We start from the raw sequence: 22,010 nt of genomic DNA, 5'->3' as shown, positions 1-22,010 counted from the left end.
AAGCTTGTAAAAGGATGGCAGAGCCACGTCGGGAGGACATGGAGGGAGTGACGGTGGCTTCAGGTTCAAGGGATGCTCCGGGGAAGCCTGCCCAAGCTCCCCTTGGGCTGGCTCCAGCTCCCCTCCCAGCCCAGCTGCAGGTAAAGCAGAGCCAGACTCAGGAGCATGCATCTAGTCAACACCCTTTTATTAAAAACAATTACAAAAAAAGTTACAGGTTACAATATTTATATACAACCCAAAAACCTCTCACCAACCACAAACCTATTTTACAGTGTTACAGCGCCCAGGGGTGTGGGGGTTCAGGGGCTGCCCATCATCACGCTACGGGGAGGCAGTGACAGCACGCGGCTCTGACACTTGCTCTGACCCACACCAGCAGCGCTTGTCTCCTTTCCCACTAACGTGCCATGGAAGGGGCATCCTCCCCCCATGGCATCCCACCCTGAAAGCCTCATTTTAGGGCATCTCAGCTGAACCGTGGGTAGACAAAGGGGAAATGACCGCGAGCCCTCCTGCCTGCACTGCGCTGCAGAGACACTCGGCCTTCCCCGAGCCCAGACGCTGGGATAAAGCTGGGGAAACGGCTCCCCAGCAGGACACGGAGCACGTCCTCGTCGGGAACAAGGGTGCTGGCTCTGCTGGGGAAGGCAGCTGCTTGGGAAGAGGGGAGCTGGGCCTGCATGCCCGGTACCTGGGGAACCCGGAGGCTGTGAAATCAGTGGGCTGCTACAGACAGGCACCATCGCTGCAGCCAGGGGTGAAGATAAACGTGGGGATAAACCAGGGAAAGAGGCAAAAGCAGGAAAAAAGCTTCCTGCCCTGGTAAAGAAGCTCTGAACTGCCCCTCTGTCTCTCCCATGGCCTGGACAGAGACAGCATCGTTCCCTGCAACTCGCAGCCTGAAAGGACAGCCAGATGTGACACGGCCTGCAAAGCTCCGGGGAAGCAGCAGGGAGCTGCACGGCCCCTGCTTTGGGCAAAGAAGAGGCTGGGATGCCAAGCCACTGCCCACCAGTGGAAACAGAGCAGGGATCCCAGCAACAGGAGCTGGAGGCATCCCACCTGTATGCAAAGGGACCACAGCAGCCAGCGCTGGGAACAGATGCTGTCCTGGGAGGGGATGGGGCGATCGCTGCTCTCACACCACTGTCACAGTGCTGAAAGACCTCACCTACCAGGGAAATCAGCGCTGCTGTCCGCCACGAAAGCATTTAGGCCTTGGCAGAGAGAGACTGCCAGCACCTCTGAGTCTGCCCAAGCTGCTGCAAGCACAGCAGACACTCAAGAATTGCTTTTGTCAGGGGAGCCAGACAGACAACAAAGTGGCTCTTCTGCTCTCGTTAAAACTCCCAACATGTAAACTAGTTTAAAAGAGTATTTTCACCTATTGCTTTTGGTCTGACCTGCATCAAGTCCCTGCTATCAGGGACAGACTGGTGAGGAGCTCTGCGCACCTGTAGATTGTTGGGGCCATGGAGTACGGACTTAGCTGTCCCCACGTCCCCTCAAAACTTTGATCCCTACACATGAGCTCGCGGGGGATGCTCTGGAAGCTCAGGGTGAGAGGGAGGACGGCTCATCCTGACCTGCAAAGCTGCAGCGCCTGCTTTCACTGCTGTCCTCCTCTGCACAGCTCCTGCCCTGGAAGGCTGCACGTCCCTCCTGGGCACAGCGAGCCCAGCTCGTCACAGCCCCGCTGTCCCTCACCTCCCTGAGGTCTGGGCAAGGTCTGAGGCTTGTGACTTCTCCCTCGTCCAGCTCCTGCAGAACCAGGACGCCAGCACTCACCGATCACTTGGGTCACAGCAGCTGGGCACAACCCTGACCCAGGCTCGTTCCTCAGACCTGCTGCTCCACACACGCTCTCAGGAGCTGCCTCCCTCTCTCGCAGCTCTTTCTCCTCCACGGTGGGTCTGCATTAGGATCTCTTTCAAGATGGCTCAGTCCTCTGCTCTCTCCACACCTCGCTCGCCATTCACACACCAGCTACATAATCCACTCACTTCACAGCTTCCTGCCAAACCTTATTCCATTTCCCTCCCTCTCCAAACCCTGCAGGAAGCTAACTGCTTTGAAGTACAGAGGCAATTTAAGTTACATTTGAAAAAAAATAAAATTCTACCTTTAACTGAACTAGAAAGATCCTTCTGCATGTATCCAACCTACCTCTAAAAGCTTCTCCTAAGAAACAAGGAGTTCTCTCTGGTTGTGCTACTCAAAACCACCTTGCCATGCCTACAAGGCAACTGCTGTACCACAGAGAACCCCTCGGGCAGAGTAAAGAGGATCTGAGAGCCACTACCTGGACACAGGGACCGGCAAGCAGTGAGCTGGTGCCGTTCAGCTGCACCAGCAGCAGTCCTTAAGTCCTGTAGATACCTGCAAGTGCACGGGGAGTCTGGGGTAGCATGCTGCTGCGTACAGGTGGACAGTGTAACTCTGAGCATTTATTGCACTGCTTCAAAGAGGTGGAGGAGGAACAGGAGAGAGAGAAAGCGCAAGTCATCGTTTCACTTTAGCATCTTCTTTGATCTTCCAGACCATCAGCTCCATGCAAGCTCTGGCATCCTCGCTGGAGTCGTGTCCTTCCACTGGGGACAGAAAGACAAGGACAGCAGTTACGTCCCCTGCTGCACGGGGCTGCTGGCAGCACAAAGCCCACAGCAAGGTTTCCCCAGAGCGGGTCCTGCCCGACACGGCCGGCCCAGCTGCTTACTGCCCTTCGCCACAGCAGGCACAGGGCATCTGTGATCACTGTGAACTACAGATGCATTTGGAAGTGGAAGAGTTTTCACTAAACACACTTTTGCTGGACTTCAGCCTTGCACCATTCTTGTTTAATTAAGGGCTGAAGTGCTGCTACTCTGTAGGTCCCGAGGCTACTGGCCAGTGAGGCCTCAAGCTACCCAGCAGTATGGCTACAGAGTGCTTGTTGAAGGCTGGAGGGAACACTCCATGCTTCAAATAGAAAGATCAGTCCCACTTTGCCAGAGAGAGAAGAAAGACCACAACATGGCCTTGACAGAGCTGCCTCTGGCCCTCTCAGCCCAGTCCCCTGGTCCCCTCTTAGGGCAGACAGGGAAGAAGCAGGTGCTGCTGGCCCTCAGACCAGGGTTCAAACAAACTGGCAGGGCCCGCACACGCTGGCCCATTCACAGCGACTGGCAGGCACTGCGCACAGGGAAGTTCAGGAGCAAGAGGACAGGGCCGGGGGAGAGCAGGGAGGGAGGCAGGTCCAAGGAACTGCATCCAGGGGGGACGGGATGGCAGACCCTCACTCTCAGCTCCGCCTCAGTCTCACCGTTGTCCTGGATGATGCGCTTGAGGTAGTCTGCCATCAGCGTCCGGAGAGCCCGTTTGTAAGGTAAACCCAGCCGGTGGGGAAAGACAATCGCAGTATCCACCACTGTGCCATGGATAAGCTGGAGAGGGAACAGGAAAGCAACGTGTTTATTTTCCCTCTCCCACAGGGATGGGCACTCCTCAGGATTAACCACGCTAACGCAACCTTCCGGTCAGCCTCCCAGGCCCTGCGCAATGCCCTGCCGAGCTGCAACACAACCAGTTTTGCAAGAGGCTCTGGCTGAATCAAAGATGACTCCCCCTCAAAGGCTGCGTGCAAACCAGCTTCCCAGCGCTCTGCCAGCCAACGTACGTGCCCTCAAAGGCCTGCCTACCCATGCGTTCAAAACAGCAGAAATTCAGGGCTGCTTCAGTTCACGCAACTCCAATTCAGGACAGGTTACTCCTTAATACCCTGGCCTGGAGAAGCTGGCAGACCTCCAAGGTTGTCTTTTGCAATGAAAAAGCCAAGGAACCAGTTGACCCCACAAAGCTTGTTACAGCCTTCCAGCTGGTTCTCGAGATGTGAACCGAAGCAGGAAGGATGTCCAAATGGTACCCAGTCCGTTGTGTATCACACTGCTTCTAGAGGAAAGGCTTAATCTTCAAGGTGCACACCCGCCTGAAAATTTCCAGTCTGTCAGCAATGAAAGTCAACAGGAGGTTTTTAACCAGCACAGCTGAGCAAGGCTGTAATGGGACAAGTACATCTTGTACTCATGGGCATACCAATATACAGTAGATGGGAGGGAGGCCCTGGGCAGCCCCATGTTCAGGTCCAACTGCCTGGGGCACGCAGGGAAGACAAGAAGCTTTCTGTCCTCTAGGGTACAAAGTGTCATCACTCATCACGCTTCGCGAGGAACTGAGGATGCTGAGCAGGTCAGCACACTGCCTTACCCTGCACTTTGGGTGCCTGTGGAAGACCTAAAACCCACATCTGACAGGCACCATAAACATACAGTAAGCTGATTTTTTTTTTTAATATGAATTTCTTACTCTCAGGCTAAGACAAGATTAATCCTCTGTTGACCAAGAATGTATGCTCAGTGACAGCTAAAGGAACCTGCATGCAAGCAGTTCCACATAACGAGTACAGGAGCAAAACACGAGGTCCAAGAGATAAATTTATACGCCTGACCAAAAGAAAGCTCTGTAAGGCTCAGCACAGCGTGACTCAGACAGGACCCCGATAATCCAGTCTCCTCATCTGCCTCAACTCTTCCTAGGCACCAGCTAATGTTGCGTGACAATTCCTAACTTCGTCATTAATAGTTTCATAGCCCAGCTCCATAAATGCCTGAAAACAGCTGCAGTTTAACAGAAACAACCTGCTACGCTCTTTGGAGTGTAAAACTGCCAACATTATGGATAATCTCTCCTAGACTGCAGTCAAGTTTGGCACCCACCCAGGCACAATGATAATTACTTATGTAGATCAGGAAGACTGAGGAAACGGGATAATATAGCTTTAAATAAAAATTGAAATGCTATCACCATTTGGAGCTTGCCATGGCCATTAGCGAGATGTCGACTTTACTGCCACAGCCTTCAAACATTATGACTTGACATGCCACTGCCTGTCACACTCTGCTATATTGCTCTTGGGTTTGTTCTCTTGGCAGCGCCTGCGATGCTAAGAGAAAATCATGCTTCTAAGAGGCCAACAGTCATTTTGTACTGATAAAACTGTAAATAATTTTTTTTATGATGATGACGAACTCTCTTAGAGGCTGGGATAAAGGGTGCCATGGAGAGGTAAAGCGCTTTGCAGACATTAAAACCCCCTGCTTCCAAACCACTGCCGTGAGTTGGCAGCTCCAACTTCTTCATCAAAGAAGCTGCATGACAAAGAACGGCTGGAGGAAATTCTGGCTTGTGAGCACAGACTGAAGCCTTGGCTCCTGCCAGCCGCATGCTTTCTCGGTGACCCTAGCCAAACCCCCTGGGACCCGTGTTCAGAAGGCAGCCCTCCCTCCAGGACAGCAGAGATGGCTGAGAGATGCACAGAGCAGGCTGACGCAGGCCAGGCAGGAAACAAGACTGCTGAAAGGTCAAAATAGCTTGATCAGAATAATGCCACAAATCACAGCAAACAAGGCAGAGAACCTCAAGGACAGCTTACAGTTAGAAGAAAAAAGGCAATTATCTCCAGTGCAGAGGCAGAGAGACTTGTCCTGTTCCTCCATCAGTTACTGTGGACATCCAGAGGGCACAGGAGACCCCTGAGCCTACCCTGCTCATGCCCTGATCCTGGCTGAGCACACCTTCAGGCCAAAGGATGCTGACACCACTGGAGGATACTTGACTATGTACACAGGTGAACAGCAAATGATTCGAGATCAGTCCTTCCAGCCAGCCCTGATCTACTCACCCCTCCCAGTCACCCCAGAGAGGTCTGTCCCCCAGGGCAGCACCAGTCACTAAAAGCTGGGGGGAGATCAGAAGTGATGCACACACCCCACTCCTCTACTCTTCCGTCTTCCCACTGCCTCAGAGACAAGAGAGACCCACTGCGTCCTCCAGGTTCTTCCTACAAAAACACTTCCTAAATTAAAAGATGACATGTAACAGTCACCAGGGTGGGAAAGAACCAGAGAGAGATGCAAACACAAGACATGCGAATTACCTTTAGTGCAAATAAATCGCTTTCCAAGCTGTGCCCTATCAATATGGTATCTGCACTGAACATGTTCAATAGGACGGCTTGGACATCCCGCAGGGTGATACTAGTGTTCTCCAGGTCCTCTTCTGTCACACCTGAGAATCTGCAGTGTAAGAGCAGAGAGGAGGGCTTCCTTCACCAAAGGAACACCTCAAGACCCAAAAAAAAGTTCCAGCTGTTAGGAAGTAGCGCTCACTGGAGTTTCAACAAGTTCTTCCAGAAATTCCTCCTAAGTTCTTGATGCTGACCACAGAGCTCTAACCCAAGGAAGGCTGTCCTTACCTGGTGTTATAGTCCACCACCTTGGTGTCCGGTTTGACGAAGGTGTCATAAACCACTTTCAGGTCAGAGTTGATCACAGTTACTCTTGTCAACTCCAGTCCTTGCTTAGTGTAGCACTGCAAGTGACAAAGCAGACATGACGACAAATGCATGCCGACCACAGCATGGTACCTACAGGACTGTTCACCAAAGCACTGCAGATCCCAAAATGCAGTTGGTTCATTGCAGCAAAGCCAGCCAACAACCGCTGCTCAATACAGGCCAACTAGCTGCTGCTTTTCAAAGTTAAATGTGGTCCCCAAATGAAGCACACAATGCCCCGACTAATTAAATTTACATTTCAATTAGCTCTTATTAATGTAAATGTCTGTGGTTTAGACTCCACAGCAGGAAGGAAAGAAGATGGTAGGGAAAGAGTTGCCCTTCAGACACAGCCTTCCTCAAAAAGCCTCATTTTGTTTGTGCATTGCCCCTCTGATTAGGAACCCACCATTTCACAGTCTAATGCGTAGATTCCGGGGTAACCATCAGTCGTAGGCAACTTCTCAAAAGTCTTCACAAAGCCATCAAGGTTCTCTTTCCGCCCGTCATGGACATGTTGCTTAAAGGAAAAAAAAAAAGGAAAATGATTTGTTGATGGAAGGAACAAGAAACCCCAAACTCCATTTCAATAGAACCACTCACTTAAACAAAACAAAATTTTAAATAATTTCTAAAGGCTAACGAGAAATAAGACTTGCCTACTAGTTGGCCTGAGAAGCTCACCGCAAAAGCAATGTAGCAGCCATGTGTGAACCCAATTCCAAAGCAGGATCAGAACTAGAGGCACTGTATTAACAGTTCACTTAGTAGCAATGCATCACATATCTAAGGACTAGGAGACGGCCGTCTCGGGTAGCTTCCAACTTTCAATTCAGAGTAGAATTACTCAGAAAGGCTCACTCGGTGGTCTTACATGGATCTACTCCAGCTGCTGGTTTCTGGATTCGCCTGTGACTAAGACATGCCCAGCTGCAGGATTCTAATGTCAAACATTGCTGTCTGAGCTTTAGTATCAAGTGTATCACAGCCCACAGATGACACAAGAAGCTAGTGGAATGAAGCAGCAGAAAATGTCAGTGTGTACAGACAAATAAGAGCCACTATATTCCGAAACCAGACAGTTCACAAACATGAGCTTACTGCCTTACCAGCACTTGAGGCAAAAAATGGAAACCATTTCCAGCCTCTCCTCATCATCCCCAGCTAAAGCTCTAGAGTCAACAATATTCAGCGCAGAAAAGCTCCCCAAGCTAGCAGGAAAATTCAGGGAGTGTTTCCATGAGTGGCATAAGCCAACGCAAGACTAAGCCACTGTTGCAAGAGGCACTCCCACTCTCCTTTCCTCCACAGCCACAGACCCCACCCTGCCTGCCCTGGTACTATTCAGTCAGCCTCAATGCCTTCTTCTCTGGGGTGTTTTGAAGTGGATCATTGCACTGAGCCAGTTACCTTCATCACTGTGCCTGCAAGGAAGCAGGAACACAGAGGGCAAAGCAGAGGTGGTGACTGCCCACTAGCATGGTTTTAGGTCAAATTAAATTGCTGCACCACACCCAGAGGTGACATGCTCTCTCCCTTAGTTCCCAGGGGTTTCCTTTGTTTAAGTTTTGTTTATCCCTCAATCTCAACATATTTGTGCATAATCACAGCAGTCTGCATACAGCCTCCGTCATGCTTCTGACAAATCTCACCCTGCAAGGAATCAGCCTGCACATGGCATCACCTCAGAACAGAAAGGCTAGAGAGGACAAACCCAGGCAGTTGTAGATCTGAAATATGTAGGCAGAGCAGGGATTTACATAATTTCCTTCACCAGTCATTACTGCGGGTAATAGAGTACATAATAATAAAACCAGCCAGAGTAGAGAGAACTGCATCATTTGAAGTTAACCAGGCGGCTGGGCCAATACCGAGCCTGACCTCTCCCTGCATCCAAAGCCAGCTCTGCTCCAAGGCTGCATGGTTCAATTCCCAGGAGCAAGAGGCCACACTTGTCAATTCTGCATCTATGCCCATGAATCTGATTGTTTTGCTAAAGAAATGGGTAGAACAGACTACCAGGCCAAAAAATAGTAAAAATTCTCTCCCATTCAGCTTGATCCTTTCCTTCTCTGCTATGCAACATAACTGAGCAGTGAAGGAAAAACAAATGAGGTGTTTTTCTACAACAGCTGATGTTCTACAACTGCCCAATTCTTCCTCGCTGAGAAGAAAGCAGAAAAGTTGTTTCGTTTTTTCAGATCCAAGAAAGAAGCGAGCAGACTGAGCTGTCACAAAGAACAGAGCAGCTCCACTGGTGCGCTCCTGGGGAGCTGTAGCTCCATGCACAGCTCCACCCTGCCACCTCCTGCCACAGGCGCTAACTGCAGCATGATCCAAACACACATCCCAAATGCGTTTGGAAGGAAAAGGCACAGCAATGCTTTTCTAACCAGCTATGCGCCCAGCTACTTAGAATAGTTTATTATAAATATTTGCTATTTTCACTGCCTTCAAAGCTGAAAGACGCTGTGCTCCCCAGTAGCCCAAACATCCCCAAATCCCATTCCATATTCTCATCCTGAGCAGACTGGGGACTCTGACCTTAAATTTACCAAAAAATTCATCTGGATGAAAAAAGCAAGAAAGCCAGAACGTAGTGATCTGTAGCAGCACAACAACTAGGAGGCAGATGTGAAAGGATGCCTGAGCCCTGGAGCACTGACAGCATGCTTCATTGAGTAGGAGGCTATTAGAGAAATTGTATGTTTCTTAAAAGGCCATGAGGTTTTATGGTCTACAACAGCCACGTAAAAACATGCAGAGAAGTCATGTTTTTATAGCCCCATCAATTTCTCCCGACTTCCCTGCTGGATGTTTTTTTTGGAACACTGATTAAAAAAGAGATCCTGATATCAAATGAAAAAGAAATAGGAGAAGCAGCCACTTGCCTGATCCCATCCATGCTTCAGACTGGGCAGGACAGGCTTTATAGGGTTCATGTGCTGACAGGTCTAGTTCTGCCCATCTTGACAAGCCTTAAATTTTGCCCCAGAATTCACTTCCTAGTTCTAGCTTTTGGCCAGAATAATGATGGCACACACCTCCCCAGAACTCTGCTGGCTCTGTATCACCTGAGCACTTTCAAACAGCAAGACAATAAGATGCCCTACAATAAATAGCTGTGGGAGCCCCTTCTACTGGACATGACCCTTTTAGATCATTTGGTTCTGAACCATCTCTCTCTGCATGGCAGCTGCCAAATGTAAAAATGCCACTGAAACAAGGGACCAGGAGAATCCCTAGACCTTGGGCAGAGGCCAGAGACAGATTGTTCCCTTCAGTCAATGGATTGAGAGCCAGGGGTGCCTGGCTGTTGCGTAAGGAAACAAGAAAAAGCACCTGTACAAAGGTATCCCAGACAGCATTCAGCTCAACCAAAGGGCCAAAGCTCAATTCCTGAGCAGGTTTTAGATTCTGCTTTCTACCAATGTGATCCTTTCCCCACCCTCCTCAAGAGGAAGCAATATTTATGGGTTACAACACACTCCTTGGGAAGGTTCCTCCCCTTAATAAAACAAAGGGTGTGCAATAAATGGAAAACTAAGAAAGGATTTGGCCTACAGCAGAAGTTACCTTAGCACAGGCATCTAAGAATTAAAAAAAAAAAAAAAAAGGGAATAAAGGTTTTGGCCACTGTTGTCAAGGCTCTGAGCATGCTTCTTAAAAGGAATTTCCTTTTTTCTCACTTTTTCAGTGTTTCCCTAAAGAAGACTATATCCAAGTTTTTGCTGGGCAACTTAACCCGCTGTCATTTGCTTAGAAAAAGTGCTTACATTTTGCTTAGAAAAATGTTAAAAAATTTGCATCTGCAAAATAGAAACCACTTCAACTCCAAACATTTGAGATTCTTCCTTCTTGCCAAACACCAAATTTTCTTACCTTTGCATAGCAAAAGGCATTTAAGAAGTACTTGCTTTTTCTCCCCAGGGGAATCCACCATTCTTCTAAAGGCTCACACAGCCACCACCATTGCAAGCAGAGGACAAATGTCATTGAGAATAAAAAGGTGTTGCTCAATAACTTACTTTAGCAACCTGGCAGCCTGGTGAACCCACAGCTCCTGAGCAGCAGCTGTAATGAGTTTCCCATCCACCTGGCACTGAAAGAGCAAGAGTTAAGAGTCAGAGAGAAGAGACCTAAACTTCAGCTGACAAGTGCAGAGATGTCCTGAATGAACACAGCAACAATAATTTGCAAGCAAAGGGAAAAAATAGAGATTCACAAGTCTCTCATATTCAAACTGCAGAAGCCACCTACCAGCAATGACACAGATGAGCAAAGCAGTTTGACTTATTTAACCAGCACAGCTGATTCACTGATCATGGATGCATTAGCAGAAAACTACAGAGTTCCAACTAGGCTACTATCTTGCTGCAAATGAGTTTAACCAAGACCGGTAAACTCACTCAGGAAGCAGAGGTCTTTTGTTGCTAAATCTCCTAAAAGAATGATCTTTGAAAATGTACAAGATGGTTTGTGCCTTTTACTTTTTTTTTTTTTTTTTTAAGCCAAAAAGATGAACCACCTCAGTTCCAGCCACGTTTTCATATTTTAGGGATTGTACCGCTGCTCCCCAGCAGCTCTTTACAAGGCTATGCCACCCAGTGACAAAACTAGGAACTGCCACAATCTGCGAGCGTGACAAGTCCCAAAGCCACAAAATGTTTCACAGCAACTCCAATCCAACACAGACTCTGTTTTCAGATCTAGAGTACGTCTAACACGTAACCGAGCCCTCTTTGAAGAGATGTACCTCTCTGCTTGCGTAGCCTTCCCCAGTGATGGACACACTCCTCCTTGCGAATGCAGTTTCCAGAGGCTGAGACCATGTACTCAGTGCCACAGCGACAACAAATCCTGCAGGAGGCTTTAAGAGAAGAAAGAAGTAAGGTCAGGCCTCTCTAAATCCTGTTCCTGCTAAACGTGGCCAAAGCACAGGGAAATCAATCTCACTTAAAGCCCCAAACACTGTTGAAATCGGCAAACAACAGTTCCTGTTAAGGGATGGTAAATTTCTTTTCAAACTCTCACAAAGACAAAGCAATCCCTTTGAAAATGGCAGTCTTAATCATAGAATCAAAGAACATCCTGAGTTGGAAGGGACCCATAACTCCTGGGTCCCCAGAGGACCACCCAAGGATCAGACCGTGTGCCTGAGAGCCATGTCCAAACGCTTCTTGAGCTCCAGCAGGCTCGGGGCTGTGCCCACTGCCCTGGGCAGCCTGTCCCTGTGCCCAGTCACCTCTGGGTGCAGAACCTTTCCCTAACACCCAGCCTGACCCTCCCCTGTCCCAGCTCCATCCCTCGGGTCCTGTTGCTGTCCGCAGAGAGCAGAGCTCAGCGCCTGCCCCTCCGCTCCCCTCGTGAGGGAGCTGCAGGCCGCCATGAGGCCTCCCCTCAGCCTGCCCTGCTCTGGGCTGAACAAACCAAGGGACCTCAGCTGCTCATCATGTCTTCCCCATCTTTGTAGCCCTCTTTTGGACACATGCTAACAATTTCATAACTTTCTTCACCCAAAACTGCACATAGTTGCAGCATTTACTCCAAATCACTTCTCAGAGGCAAACATAAACTCCCCGCTGGTCTCGGTGTGCGGCTCCAACTCTGACTGTTCGCATTTGCTGTGCTGTTTCTCCATCCACAGCAAATTATGTTGTACTCTAACATGGTTATTTTAAGAAACAGGAGAAGTCATTCTTCGGACATGGGAGCTAAGGAGGCCTGGTTTCCAGGGGGTCTGTGACTTGACACTTCGAGTGACATTCGAGTTCTTCCTGGGCACAGCTCTTCTGCAAGGGTTCCCTGGTATTTAAAACAGGGAACACTTACAGCACAGCCCGGCCCTCCAAGAGGCAGTCAGGGACTTCTCCATCCTGTCCCCTGTGCCCTCAGTAACAACAAAAATTCAGAGACAGGAGATACAGAAAAACACAGAAAAGGAGCTGACTGTCACACACCTGCTCTCCCAGCAATTCCCTGAGTTCCAGTGTGAGCATTTAAACTGCTAACACATTGTCAGGTCCCCGACAGCTTGGCATAACACCAGTCCAGTCCATTTTCATCCACTGACCACAGTCACAGCATTAGCAGGCTGACAAGAGATTTTTTCAAACAAGAACAAACTCAAAGATCAAAACGCATCTGCAGAAAACTACAGATGAAGAACCAGCAACACCGTCTTGGATCCCCTAATGGAGCTGGCTGGGTAACCGAAGAAAAGGGCTCTAACAAATACAGTACTTAACAGTGTTAATGCAAGAGAGCTTTCGTACAGGTTGCTTCAGCAACCACGGGACAAATGTAGACACAAGGTGTTAACACGGATGAGCACTTAACACACTTTAGCAAGGTCTCTCCAAAGAGATGCTCGGAGGAGTGTGGCAAAGCACCTTAAAACATACCACAAGTACGCATTTTATCCCTACTGCATCACAGTCTGCTCTATTCAGCATTTGAGAAGCATAAAACCTACCACAGGATACCAAAAAATTCAAGGAGGGGAGGACCCTACCCTTTTCCAGAGGAAACCTGAGGGATTGTTTTGTCCAGCTGCAAAAAGGGCTGCTGGAAACTACTTTGCACAATGCCATCAAGTGACCAAGCCAACACCTGCGTGGTCCAAACCAGCACAGCACAGCCCACTGCAAAACCAGCCTGGCTCTGGTTCAGTCACTATCACACCATAACAGCAATTTGTACGCAGAGACCCCAAAGAATCCTTCCCCTGGGAGAGGGAAGCATCACCAGATACTGAACAGGAGCTTCTCTACGCATTTCCCTGCACCAGCAGCAGCCAACCTCCTGGCTGGTGTAACATGCCTGGGTTGTCTAAGTCCTGAAGCCTGCGCTGAGTGAGCAAGTGCAAAACGTGCCCTCACAGGGGATGGCCAAAGGCAGCTTGCTGAGGGAGACAACCTGAGCGACTCAGTCTTTGGCAGCGATTAGAAACCTCACTGAGCCCCACACACCAGAAACTATAAAACTAACATTCTCATGGCATGCTAACTGAAGAAACTCATCCTTCAGAAAAGCAGCAGGCTCCTGCAGCCATGCTCCTCTCCTCCACAGCCGGCTGGCCTGCACATGTCTCAGCCAAGGAGACCCATCACAACAGGAGCACCATGCCGAAACCGGTAACGTCTTTATGCAAAAAGACCAGTTGCAAGCAGGACAGGCACCTTCACCTGTAATGTATCTAGCAAAGACTGCAGAATGAAATAGCCGGCAGAGCTTACAGTCAGTGGTTTTCTTCTCCTCTGTTGTGAAGAGGATGGCACGTCCTGGCTTCTCTGGGTGAGGCATTGGGTAACCATTTTCCTTTAGCTGCTCCTCAGTCATGAGATATTCCTTCAGTCGCCGGTACAAGGCAGCTCCTGCACATTTCAAAGACAATGCTGAAGCCAAACCACAGAAACGGGTGCTGTTTCTTTTACTATTTTCTGCTTTGTCAAGCCACCTGGCAGAAACTCCCTCTATTTTCAACTCGCTTTCACTGCCTTTGTTCAGTATCGAGAGGGAAATAGGTATGGGGTTGCACTTTTCACATCTGGTCATCGGTGTACAAGCTTATTATTAACTTCAACAACCAGCATTAGGTTAGTAAGTCTGGAAGACGCAACTGAAACAGAATTCTTCCACAGGGCCCACCTTCAGGCCTTCTTGTTAAAATGGGGGAAGTCTCACTCTAGTAATGTTTAAAATGCTTCAACAGATCATTTGTAACACAGCCCAAAGAATACCCCTCAAAGGCCACCCACAGTGAGCTAAAAAATTCCTTATCAGAAGCTTCTTCCCGCTGTTGATTTTATTTTTTCATTCCATAGAATAATTATAACTTCTTGCACTCTGCTCAATATCTCTTCTTTCACTGCTATGCTAAACTCTTCCAATATTGCCGTGCACCCTTTGATGTTGCTTAGCTGAGCTATACAAGCCCTTTTAAGCTTTCTTCATGTCAATTCCTTCTGCTCTGTGGCATCTCCATCTCTTCTCTGATCTCCTCAACAATTTGCCTGTATCTCTTGGCAACCTGAATACCCATAACCGATCTGACCCCACGTAAATAATGCTCATGGCACAATCCTTTGGCTGTGATATGACCTTACTATGACATTCCTCAATGTGAAAATGAGCCCTGCAGAGCAGATGGAGAGATCAGCATGTTTGTCTTGAATGTGACAGACACGTTGTAAAGTACTCCTTCAGGGCAAGAAAATTAAAGTAAAATCCAGACAGAAGAAAGCCTAAAAGTCAGCAATATCCAAAACACAAGAGGCAGTTCTGAACAGCTATTGATGCTACATCAAAGCCACATGGAGTACATCAGTGAACTCAGCCCAAAGCAGGGAAAGCAAGGAAGGTGCTAATCGGTGTGGCGTATCGTTTACTGAGCAAGTCTGCAGCACCGTACCGCAGCTGGGTAATAACTCATAACATTATCCACAGATAAATCACAGCACTTCATGCATCAGCAAGATCCTGCTCTACCCAGTCAGTCTGTTATACCTCCAGCTACAATTGACAGGTTACAGCCTCATGGGAGCAGGGTCTTACCTGTTAAATCCTCTGCTCTCAAGCTCCCTGACCGGTTTAGGGTAAAGCTGGTCTTCGCAGCAAGCTTCCCTCCCAGCACAGCTTCGTGGGACACCACTTTCTTGTTACTTGTCTCTGCAGTGAGAAGAGGGAAGAAGCAAAACAGGACAGAGATCAAGTACCCAGGTGTAATCCTGGAAGAATAAGAGACTTCAGTCCTAGAGTTTGGGGCACTACACATAGGCAAAATGAGAACTGCGTTTATCCTCCTGAATTCTTGCTCTGCTCCAGAAATTGATACACATACAGTGGTGGCCTATTCCTACCATTTCATTCCAGCGCTACAGGGACCTTTCTTTTCACACTGTTAGTCAACAGCAACTTTTTAAGGACATTTTTCCAGTTTCCCCAGAGGCTTTGGGAGCTCTACCTGCTTACTCTGCACACCGAGCCCCCAGACAAAGAGAGGACTGAACACAGAAGCAACTCGACCCAGTCAGGTGCTGCACGGTGGAATCATCCATCCCCAGCGAGCAGCTTTGTTGTTAGGTCCCCGCAGACCACACTCCCACACTGAATCTTTCAACTTGCTTTAGAAGGGCCTTCAGAGCTCTAGAATATGCTCAGCACATCAGATAATGGCAGATAGGTGTTTTTTACTAATCATTAACTGGCAGCCCTCTCCTAAAGGCCAGCCTCCCAAGTTCAGCCGCTCTGACTAATGGCCACGAAGGTAATGAAGACAGAGGGGAGAAAAAGGAAGAGACCAGGAAAAAAAAAATCACAAGAACAGCACAAATTGATTGTTTAATGTACCCTCTCGAGAGCCAATAATGAAATGTCTTAACCCTCTTCGTTTCTCTCTTGAAGCTTAATGTGTGTAACAGATTTCTGTGGTGATGGACGAGTCTATCACTTTGAAGGCATCATGTGAAAGTTACTCCATTAGCGGGGCTTTTCATTTTAAAGAACTTGTGCTAAAAAAAAAAATCCATGTGGCATTATCTCCATTTAGGCTCAGACAGCCAACAAAGCATTGCAGGACTTGCCTCTTGAAGGCCCATTAAAGCTTGCCAGACTATAAAAAGCTAACTGGAGTTGTTTGCCTTTCAGCATAATGCTTCTGAGAAATGGGTCTGTCTTTTCAACAAGTTCCTCTCCGTGGCTTCTAATCCAAGCAGGGCTCCAATTATTAAACCACAAACGTGGTACGTACTGTTCGTACTGGACGGGGAATTGGGCACTAGACTTCGGAGCTTCTTTAAGGTGTTCACTGCCACATTCAGGTAGATGTTGCGACTGGTGCTGCGTTCGTAAGCTACCTTCTCTTCTGCCAGAGCCTGCAAACAATGCAATTCATTACCACTCTTTCCACTGCTGCTTTTGGAGAAAAGAAACATTGCATCTTAAAACACAGAATCCAAGTAAAATCGCAAAAAAAAAAAAAAAAAAAAAAAAAGCGTCAAGTAATAAACTGGAGCACGGTACAAATAAATCCTGGTTCTTGGGCCTGCTTAGGTGAGTCAGAGAAAAAAAAACACGTTTTGATGTAAGCACTGAAAACATTTTCACGCTAAACTTTCCCTGACAGGTTAACACAGCAGTTCTGGAACTGCCTTGGAAAGGCTGTTTTCCCCACTTCAGTGGCAGCACAAGGGAAAAGCAAAGCTCCAAAATGCGCTAGAAAAAGACTGGCAAACAGCCACTCCTTGAGTGCGATAGGAACATTGTCCCTAAGGAGCTGTGAAGGTGAAATACCACAAAACATCCTCATAGCATTTTTTTCGGTTACAAAACATGTTGTGATGTCCCATATTTAACCAATTAACATTAATGCCAAAGTTTTCTAATAAAACACGTGAGATTCTCAACTCTGCTTTTGGAAATCCTACTGTAATATTCCCTACTGTTAAAAGGCTCCTTAAATGCTGCACAGCTCATAAGCAGCAAGTTTTGCCAATTACATCTACCTTACATCTACTGCGTGCCCAGATTCCTGGAGGTGTTTGCTACTCTACTAGAGCAAAGGGACTTTTGTCTACCTTGAACATAACATGCATCCCCCTAAGCCCCTCTTCTGGGCTCATTAAAAACAGCATGCATGCTCTCCTAATGAAGAGAAAGATGTTTTTTTTTTCTACTGGAAACCTCCACTGGAATTTTATCTTCTGTTGTCCAGTCTGGAATTATTTAGTGCCTGTCTCCTCTACAGACACATGTGGAGAGGAGAGTTTTCTGGGTTTGCTGCAATTCTGGAAGGTTTTGGCCAACGCAGAGGACTTTATACTCTACTGCAGATTTTATTCATAAGAAGCAAGCACCGGTACAGACCTTGTCAAATGCTTCCTGGGAGGAGGAACAGAATTTCAAGCACTCATCAATGAAGAGATTGAGGTATCTTTGACGAATGTTTGTTGGGACTTTAGCACCAAATTCTGTGGGAATAACAGGCCTCTGTAAGCTGGTGCTCTAGAGATGAGACAGAGAGAGAAAGAGGCTATTCGGGGTTCCAGAAGCACGATGCTTCAAGACTGACATTTTCTGTTATGTTACTAACAGCAGCATGACTTTCTTTCTCAGAACCTGCTCAAAGCTGAGCATAACATGCAGCATTTTGGTTCTAAAAACAATGCTTGAAGCTTTTGTGCTCCCCCACCCCCCTTCAATATTTGAACTACTTCAAAAAGCAACCACATTTTCTTTATGCAACTCATCCAGCAGCCCGGGAGTCCCAGCAGCATTAGTCACAACACAACATTTGCATACACAAGCATCCCAGGCCATGAAAATGACGACATTTCCATTAAGAGAGTCGAGATTAGCACAGTACCAAGCATCACAATTTGAGCTGAAGGCATGAACACACACCACCAGTTAAGTGCATGACAAACATGTTTTTTCTTGCCAGTACTCTAGTCGTAACAAGGGAACAGAGGCTCACTTCTGGCAGGCTGGCAGCCAGCTAAGTCATCACGCTTTCTATGGGATTCCTGTAACTTTTCTGAAGTGTTTTTGTCTTCCTTTTTACTGCCAGTCATGATGTTCCTGAAAGGATTTTCCCTTGCATGACACGTTCTTTGTGTACAAAAACTGCATGTTGCAATGAGCTATGACCTACCACTGTAGTTTTCCCATTTAACACCAGTTTACCAGTTTATCTTCCAGATTACACACTCTGCCTCTTTTTTTTTTTTTTTTTTTTTTTTGAGAAGAAACTGTATGTTCACCTCTAAAGTACCCAATTGTTTTGTCAATTCTTTCTTCACCCCACCCAGGAGACATACATTAACTAAACCACCTGCTGCAAGCTGTAATAAACATAGCTTTAAGGAAGATTCAGGCCTGCTCAAAGGGGAGCAACAGGACGTAGCTCAACAGGAAGAGTGCTTGTTTTCTTCATGAGTCTTCTGCTTCCATTTATCTCTTTCTATTCCTTTATCTTGTTTAAACCTGTTCAAGGGGTTTGGTCCTTTTCATTATGTATGTACACACATTTTCTCAGCCTCTAACATGACACTCTTAAGAACCTCTTTAACAATGAGAAGTATTTTATGCTTTCCTGTTCTTTTATTTTCCTTTAGCTTCAGCTTACACGTCACTATCAAAAGTATGCTAAGGTTGGGCAGGTATCAAAAAAAAGGGGAGAGAAAGAGAGCTTTTCCCCAAAATGTTAACTGCAGCATGAAGTTTACACGATCACATTTTAACTACAGATGTTACTGTGGGACATTATTCATAAACACCTTCCTGAGTCTGACCCACAAAGGCTGGGAGGGCCTTTAATCCAGCCACACCATTCGAACACGAGACTCCAACTCCCTGATACAAACAGCTACAAACCTAGCCAGACAGCACAACAGAAGACTCAAACTGAAAATGAGCGATCAATATTCAAAGAGATCAGAGCAGCACTTAAGTATTTCTATCTTTCTAAGCTCCTACCCCTCAAGTGTTTAATTTTTTATACAATGCTATCGAGGAAAACCACAGGAAGAGAGAAACCCATTTAATCAACCTAATCAAATCACCACTTCTCAGAGTGCTAAGTTTGGAACAGCATGGTTAAACATAGCACTCTCAATGGGGAATGACCAGAAAAGAAGCTGCAAAGGCAGATGTCACATCTCTTTTACCTGTAAGGAGGGAACGTGAGCTATCCTTTTCTGCACAGTGGTGCTGGTGGTCTTTGAAGCCATCCCAGCTAAGGTGCAAGACTTCAGAGAAAGGGTGGGTGCTTCAGAGTCATTGGAAGGTGTGACACTCCTGCCAGCAACAGCCTTCTTGCTGCTCACGAGGCCTGCAAGGAACAGAAAACATATTTAAGTAGAAATCCTACCACTAGGCATCAAGTTGTGATCATGAACTTACGGTGCTGCAAGCTGAGATTTTCAAATGGAAACCTCCCAAGGGATAAAAATCGGGTAATTTTACCTCCTTCCAGGCAAGGATGAAGGAACCTTCTGCCAGGAAACATGCCTTGTTTTTTTGTTGTTGTTGTTTTGGGGCAACTGAGTCAGTCGAGTTTAAAGAGTTAACCCTGTCACCTACGATGCACTACCTGCCCATCAGGTCAGTGCTGAGGCCTTCCGACCACAAAGGGATGCTGATGAGCATGAATTAGTACTTCCCTCTGCTTCAGCCACCTCCTCAAAAGCTTCAGCGGAAGCACGAATGAGGAGCAAACACACTCCAAAGATGAAACAGGAAAGAGATGCACACTTAGCCTGTTGCTTTTCAGAAAAGGACAGCACTTGTCAGTGGAAAGGCCTTCCACTGGTCCCCAAAAGCAACGATTAAAATTGTGGCCAGTGCTACACCTCTTCTGATAGTTTAGCATCTGTATCCTGGGAAAAATTTAAGCAGAAGGCGGTGTCTTTTCAACAGCAGGGAGGACAGGATAGGGATCACAAGTATTGCTGCTGGCTTACTTTGTTTGACTGCTGCAGAAATGGCTACATTTGGCACGTGAGCAATCCTCCTCTTTTCTCCTGGCAAAGAGAGAGACGCCTTTTGAACTGCCACAGCCAGCTGTGCTGCCTGCTGCTGAGCCAGCTGGATCCTCTGGTAGCAGACCTCCTGAGCGGTGGGCGGACGGTACGGCCGGACTACGGGCTTGCTCGGGACCTCTGCCTGCACAGACAAAAAGGTTTCTACAGCCACCAGTCCCCACCCTTTAGCTTTCATCCAGCCAAGCAAGGTCTCTATTCCCTGACCCTTCTATGTTAGCAAATATGGGTTTTTGAGAGAAGACCCCAACCATCTCCCAGAACAACTTAGTCACCCACCAAAGTGCAGCATTAACGAGTTGCCCTCTGGCAAGACCTCTCATCGCTGTGGGATCTTCCTAAATTAGTAGGTGGTATTTGAATTGCTTGTTTAATGGCCAGGGTGCCTGTTCTCCATCACGGTGCCCAGCCCACTTCTGGGCTCCATGGCCACTCTCAGCTCTACATCTCGCACTGCAAAATCAATCTGGCCCCGTGCTCCTGAGCCCCCCGTGTGCTTCTTTACCTTACACTGTGAGGAAAAAGCAGCCAACTGTTCTTTCCTCTTTGCTACACGATGAGGGAGGTTTGCAGCTCACTCCCTCTCCTCCTCCACTGTCTTCCCCATGCTGAATTACCAGTGTCATCCACCCTTGCAGCAGTTCCCCACCTCCCAACAGCTTTGTATTAACACTCTAGATCCTATAGCTAGCTACAAGCTGCACACACGCGCATTTATGGGATCAGACCACTACATAAACTGAGTGCTGAATTTTGAGCAGCCTCTGCCCCTGCCTGCTTGTGAAGGCATTTCGCCCTGCAGCCGTTACTGGCACAACCCCATTACACATGTATTTCCTTTGATGTCCAAATTCAGGTTGCAGGAAAGGTGCCAAACATTATGTCAACAAAGAGAGAGAAGTTTTCTGGTAGCAGAAACACAAGAGAAGCAGCAGTAGTACAAACTTCCCCATGTAACTTAACAACCTCTCAAGTCTGAGAAGTGGCCCTTCCCTCCTGAAACGCCTTCAGGGGACAGTGCGCCTGCTCAGCCCGTGTACCACGGCATTTCCGAGACCACAAATTGGGGGCAAGCTGGCTCCTCCTGCATTCCTGGCCTCTGATGCTGACACCAGCTTCTGGAAACCAAACTGAGCGCAGCCAGCCATTAAATGATAATTACAGACTTCCTAGCAGGACGGGACACTCATTTTCTGCCTCACCTTCAATTCCTTTGACCCACCATTCCCCCCTGAAAATTAAACTCAAACTCACGCAGAACAGAATCACAGAACAGCTTGGGTTGGAAAGGACCTCAAAGAACATGTAATTCCCACCTCCCTGCCGTGGGCAGGGACACCAGCTCGGCTCCCCCCCCTTCAGGCTGCTCAGTTTTTGAGCTATAAATCACAAGCGAGGCTGAGCAAATATTAAACTTGGAGGGACGTGGCAAAGCACGAGCCTCAACTCTGCACGCAAAAGCAGCACTTCGAGTCTTGCAGCACCTCCTGAACAGACTTGGCAGCAGCAGCGCTGAGCTGAGATACTCCAGGGCAGGCACGTCCTGGTGCATGTGCACAGCAGCTGCTGCTGAGCACACCAGATCGGCTCTGTTTGCCCGTGCACTGACTGCACTGGTGCTCACATCTTTGGAAAGCGTTTTGAGATCAGTTGTCACATTAAGAAAATGTATTTAAAGATTTGTACATGTCTAAAAGGCACCCATTTGCAATAAATATTTGAGTTAATGAATTTCCAACCCATTTGTTTCAGTCTCTTATCTCTTCACTTGGAAGAAAGGGTCCTTATCAAAGCACATGGACTGGCTGAAGATATGTAGTTAAATAAACAGCATTGTATTGACCTCAGGGCTTCAAATTATTAAAAGCAAAGAAACCTTTTTCAGGCAGAGCAGAAAGGAAGAACAATTAATTTGGGCTTCCCAACTCAAATCAGTGCTTAAGCTTCCATTCTTATCCTGCTGGGACATAAAACTGACTATCTGTACTCAGCACCTGGAGGGAAACACATTAAACCCTCCGAGAAAAAACATGAATTAAAATCCCAGTGAGAAAGAAAGAAAAAAAAATCAGAATATTTTTTTTTCTCCTCTGTAC

At 47.5% G+C, this 22,010-nt stretch overlaps 1 protein-coding gene across 2 annotated transcripts in view; it reads right to left on the bottom strand.

Annotated features, from left to right (window-relative positions):
• Positions 1 to 170: 170 nt before the first annotated feature.
• The window catches only part of REXO1 (RNA exonuclease 1 homolog), a 41,842-nt gene continuing 20,002 nt past the window's right edge, over positions 171 to 22,010 (bottom strand). Inside the window, exons 4-16 of one of the 2 annotated variants that reach the window (XM_068661374.1) lie at positions 19,837 to 20,038; positions 19,042 to 19,205; positions 17,240 to 17,377; positions 16,125 to 16,248; positions 14,930 to 15,043; positions 13,612 to 13,749; positions 11,130 to 11,243; positions 10,402 to 10,475; positions 6,783 to 6,893; positions 6,293 to 6,408; positions 5,975 to 6,113; positions 3,305 to 3,425; positions 171 to 2,594 (exon numbers count right to left, since the gene is read on the bottom strand). In XM_068661374.1, the coding sequence (XP_068517475.1) occupies positions 2,506 to 2,594; positions 3,305 to 3,425; positions 5,975 to 6,113; positions 6,293 to 6,408; positions 6,783 to 6,893; positions 10,402 to 10,475; positions 11,130 to 11,243; positions 13,612 to 13,749; positions 14,930 to 15,043; positions 16,125 to 16,248; positions 17,240 to 17,377; positions 19,042 to 19,205; positions 19,837 to 20,038 (1,644 nt within the window). In that variant the 3' untranslated portion in view covers positions 171 to 2,505. The remainder of the gene's footprint in view (positions 2,595 to 3,304; positions 3,426 to 5,974; positions 6,114 to 6,292; positions 6,409 to 6,782; positions 6,894 to 10,401; positions 10,476 to 11,129; positions 11,244 to 13,611; positions 13,750 to 14,929; positions 15,044 to 16,124; positions 16,249 to 17,239; positions 17,378 to 19,041; positions 19,206 to 19,836; positions 20,039 to 22,010) is intronic. The other variant, XM_068661375.1, reaches the window with a different exon arrangement.

The sequence above is a fragment of the Anas acuta genome, chromosome 26 (genome assembly GCF_963932015.1).
Source record: "Anas acuta chromosome 26, bAnaAcu1.1, whole genome shotgun sequence".
Taxonomy (NCBI): domain Eukaryota; kingdom Metazoa; phylum Chordata; class Aves; order Anseriformes; family Anatidae; genus Anas; species Anas acuta.
The sequence above is the reverse complement of the archived record's forward strand: the minus strand, read 5'-3'. Positions and strand labels throughout refer to the sequence as shown.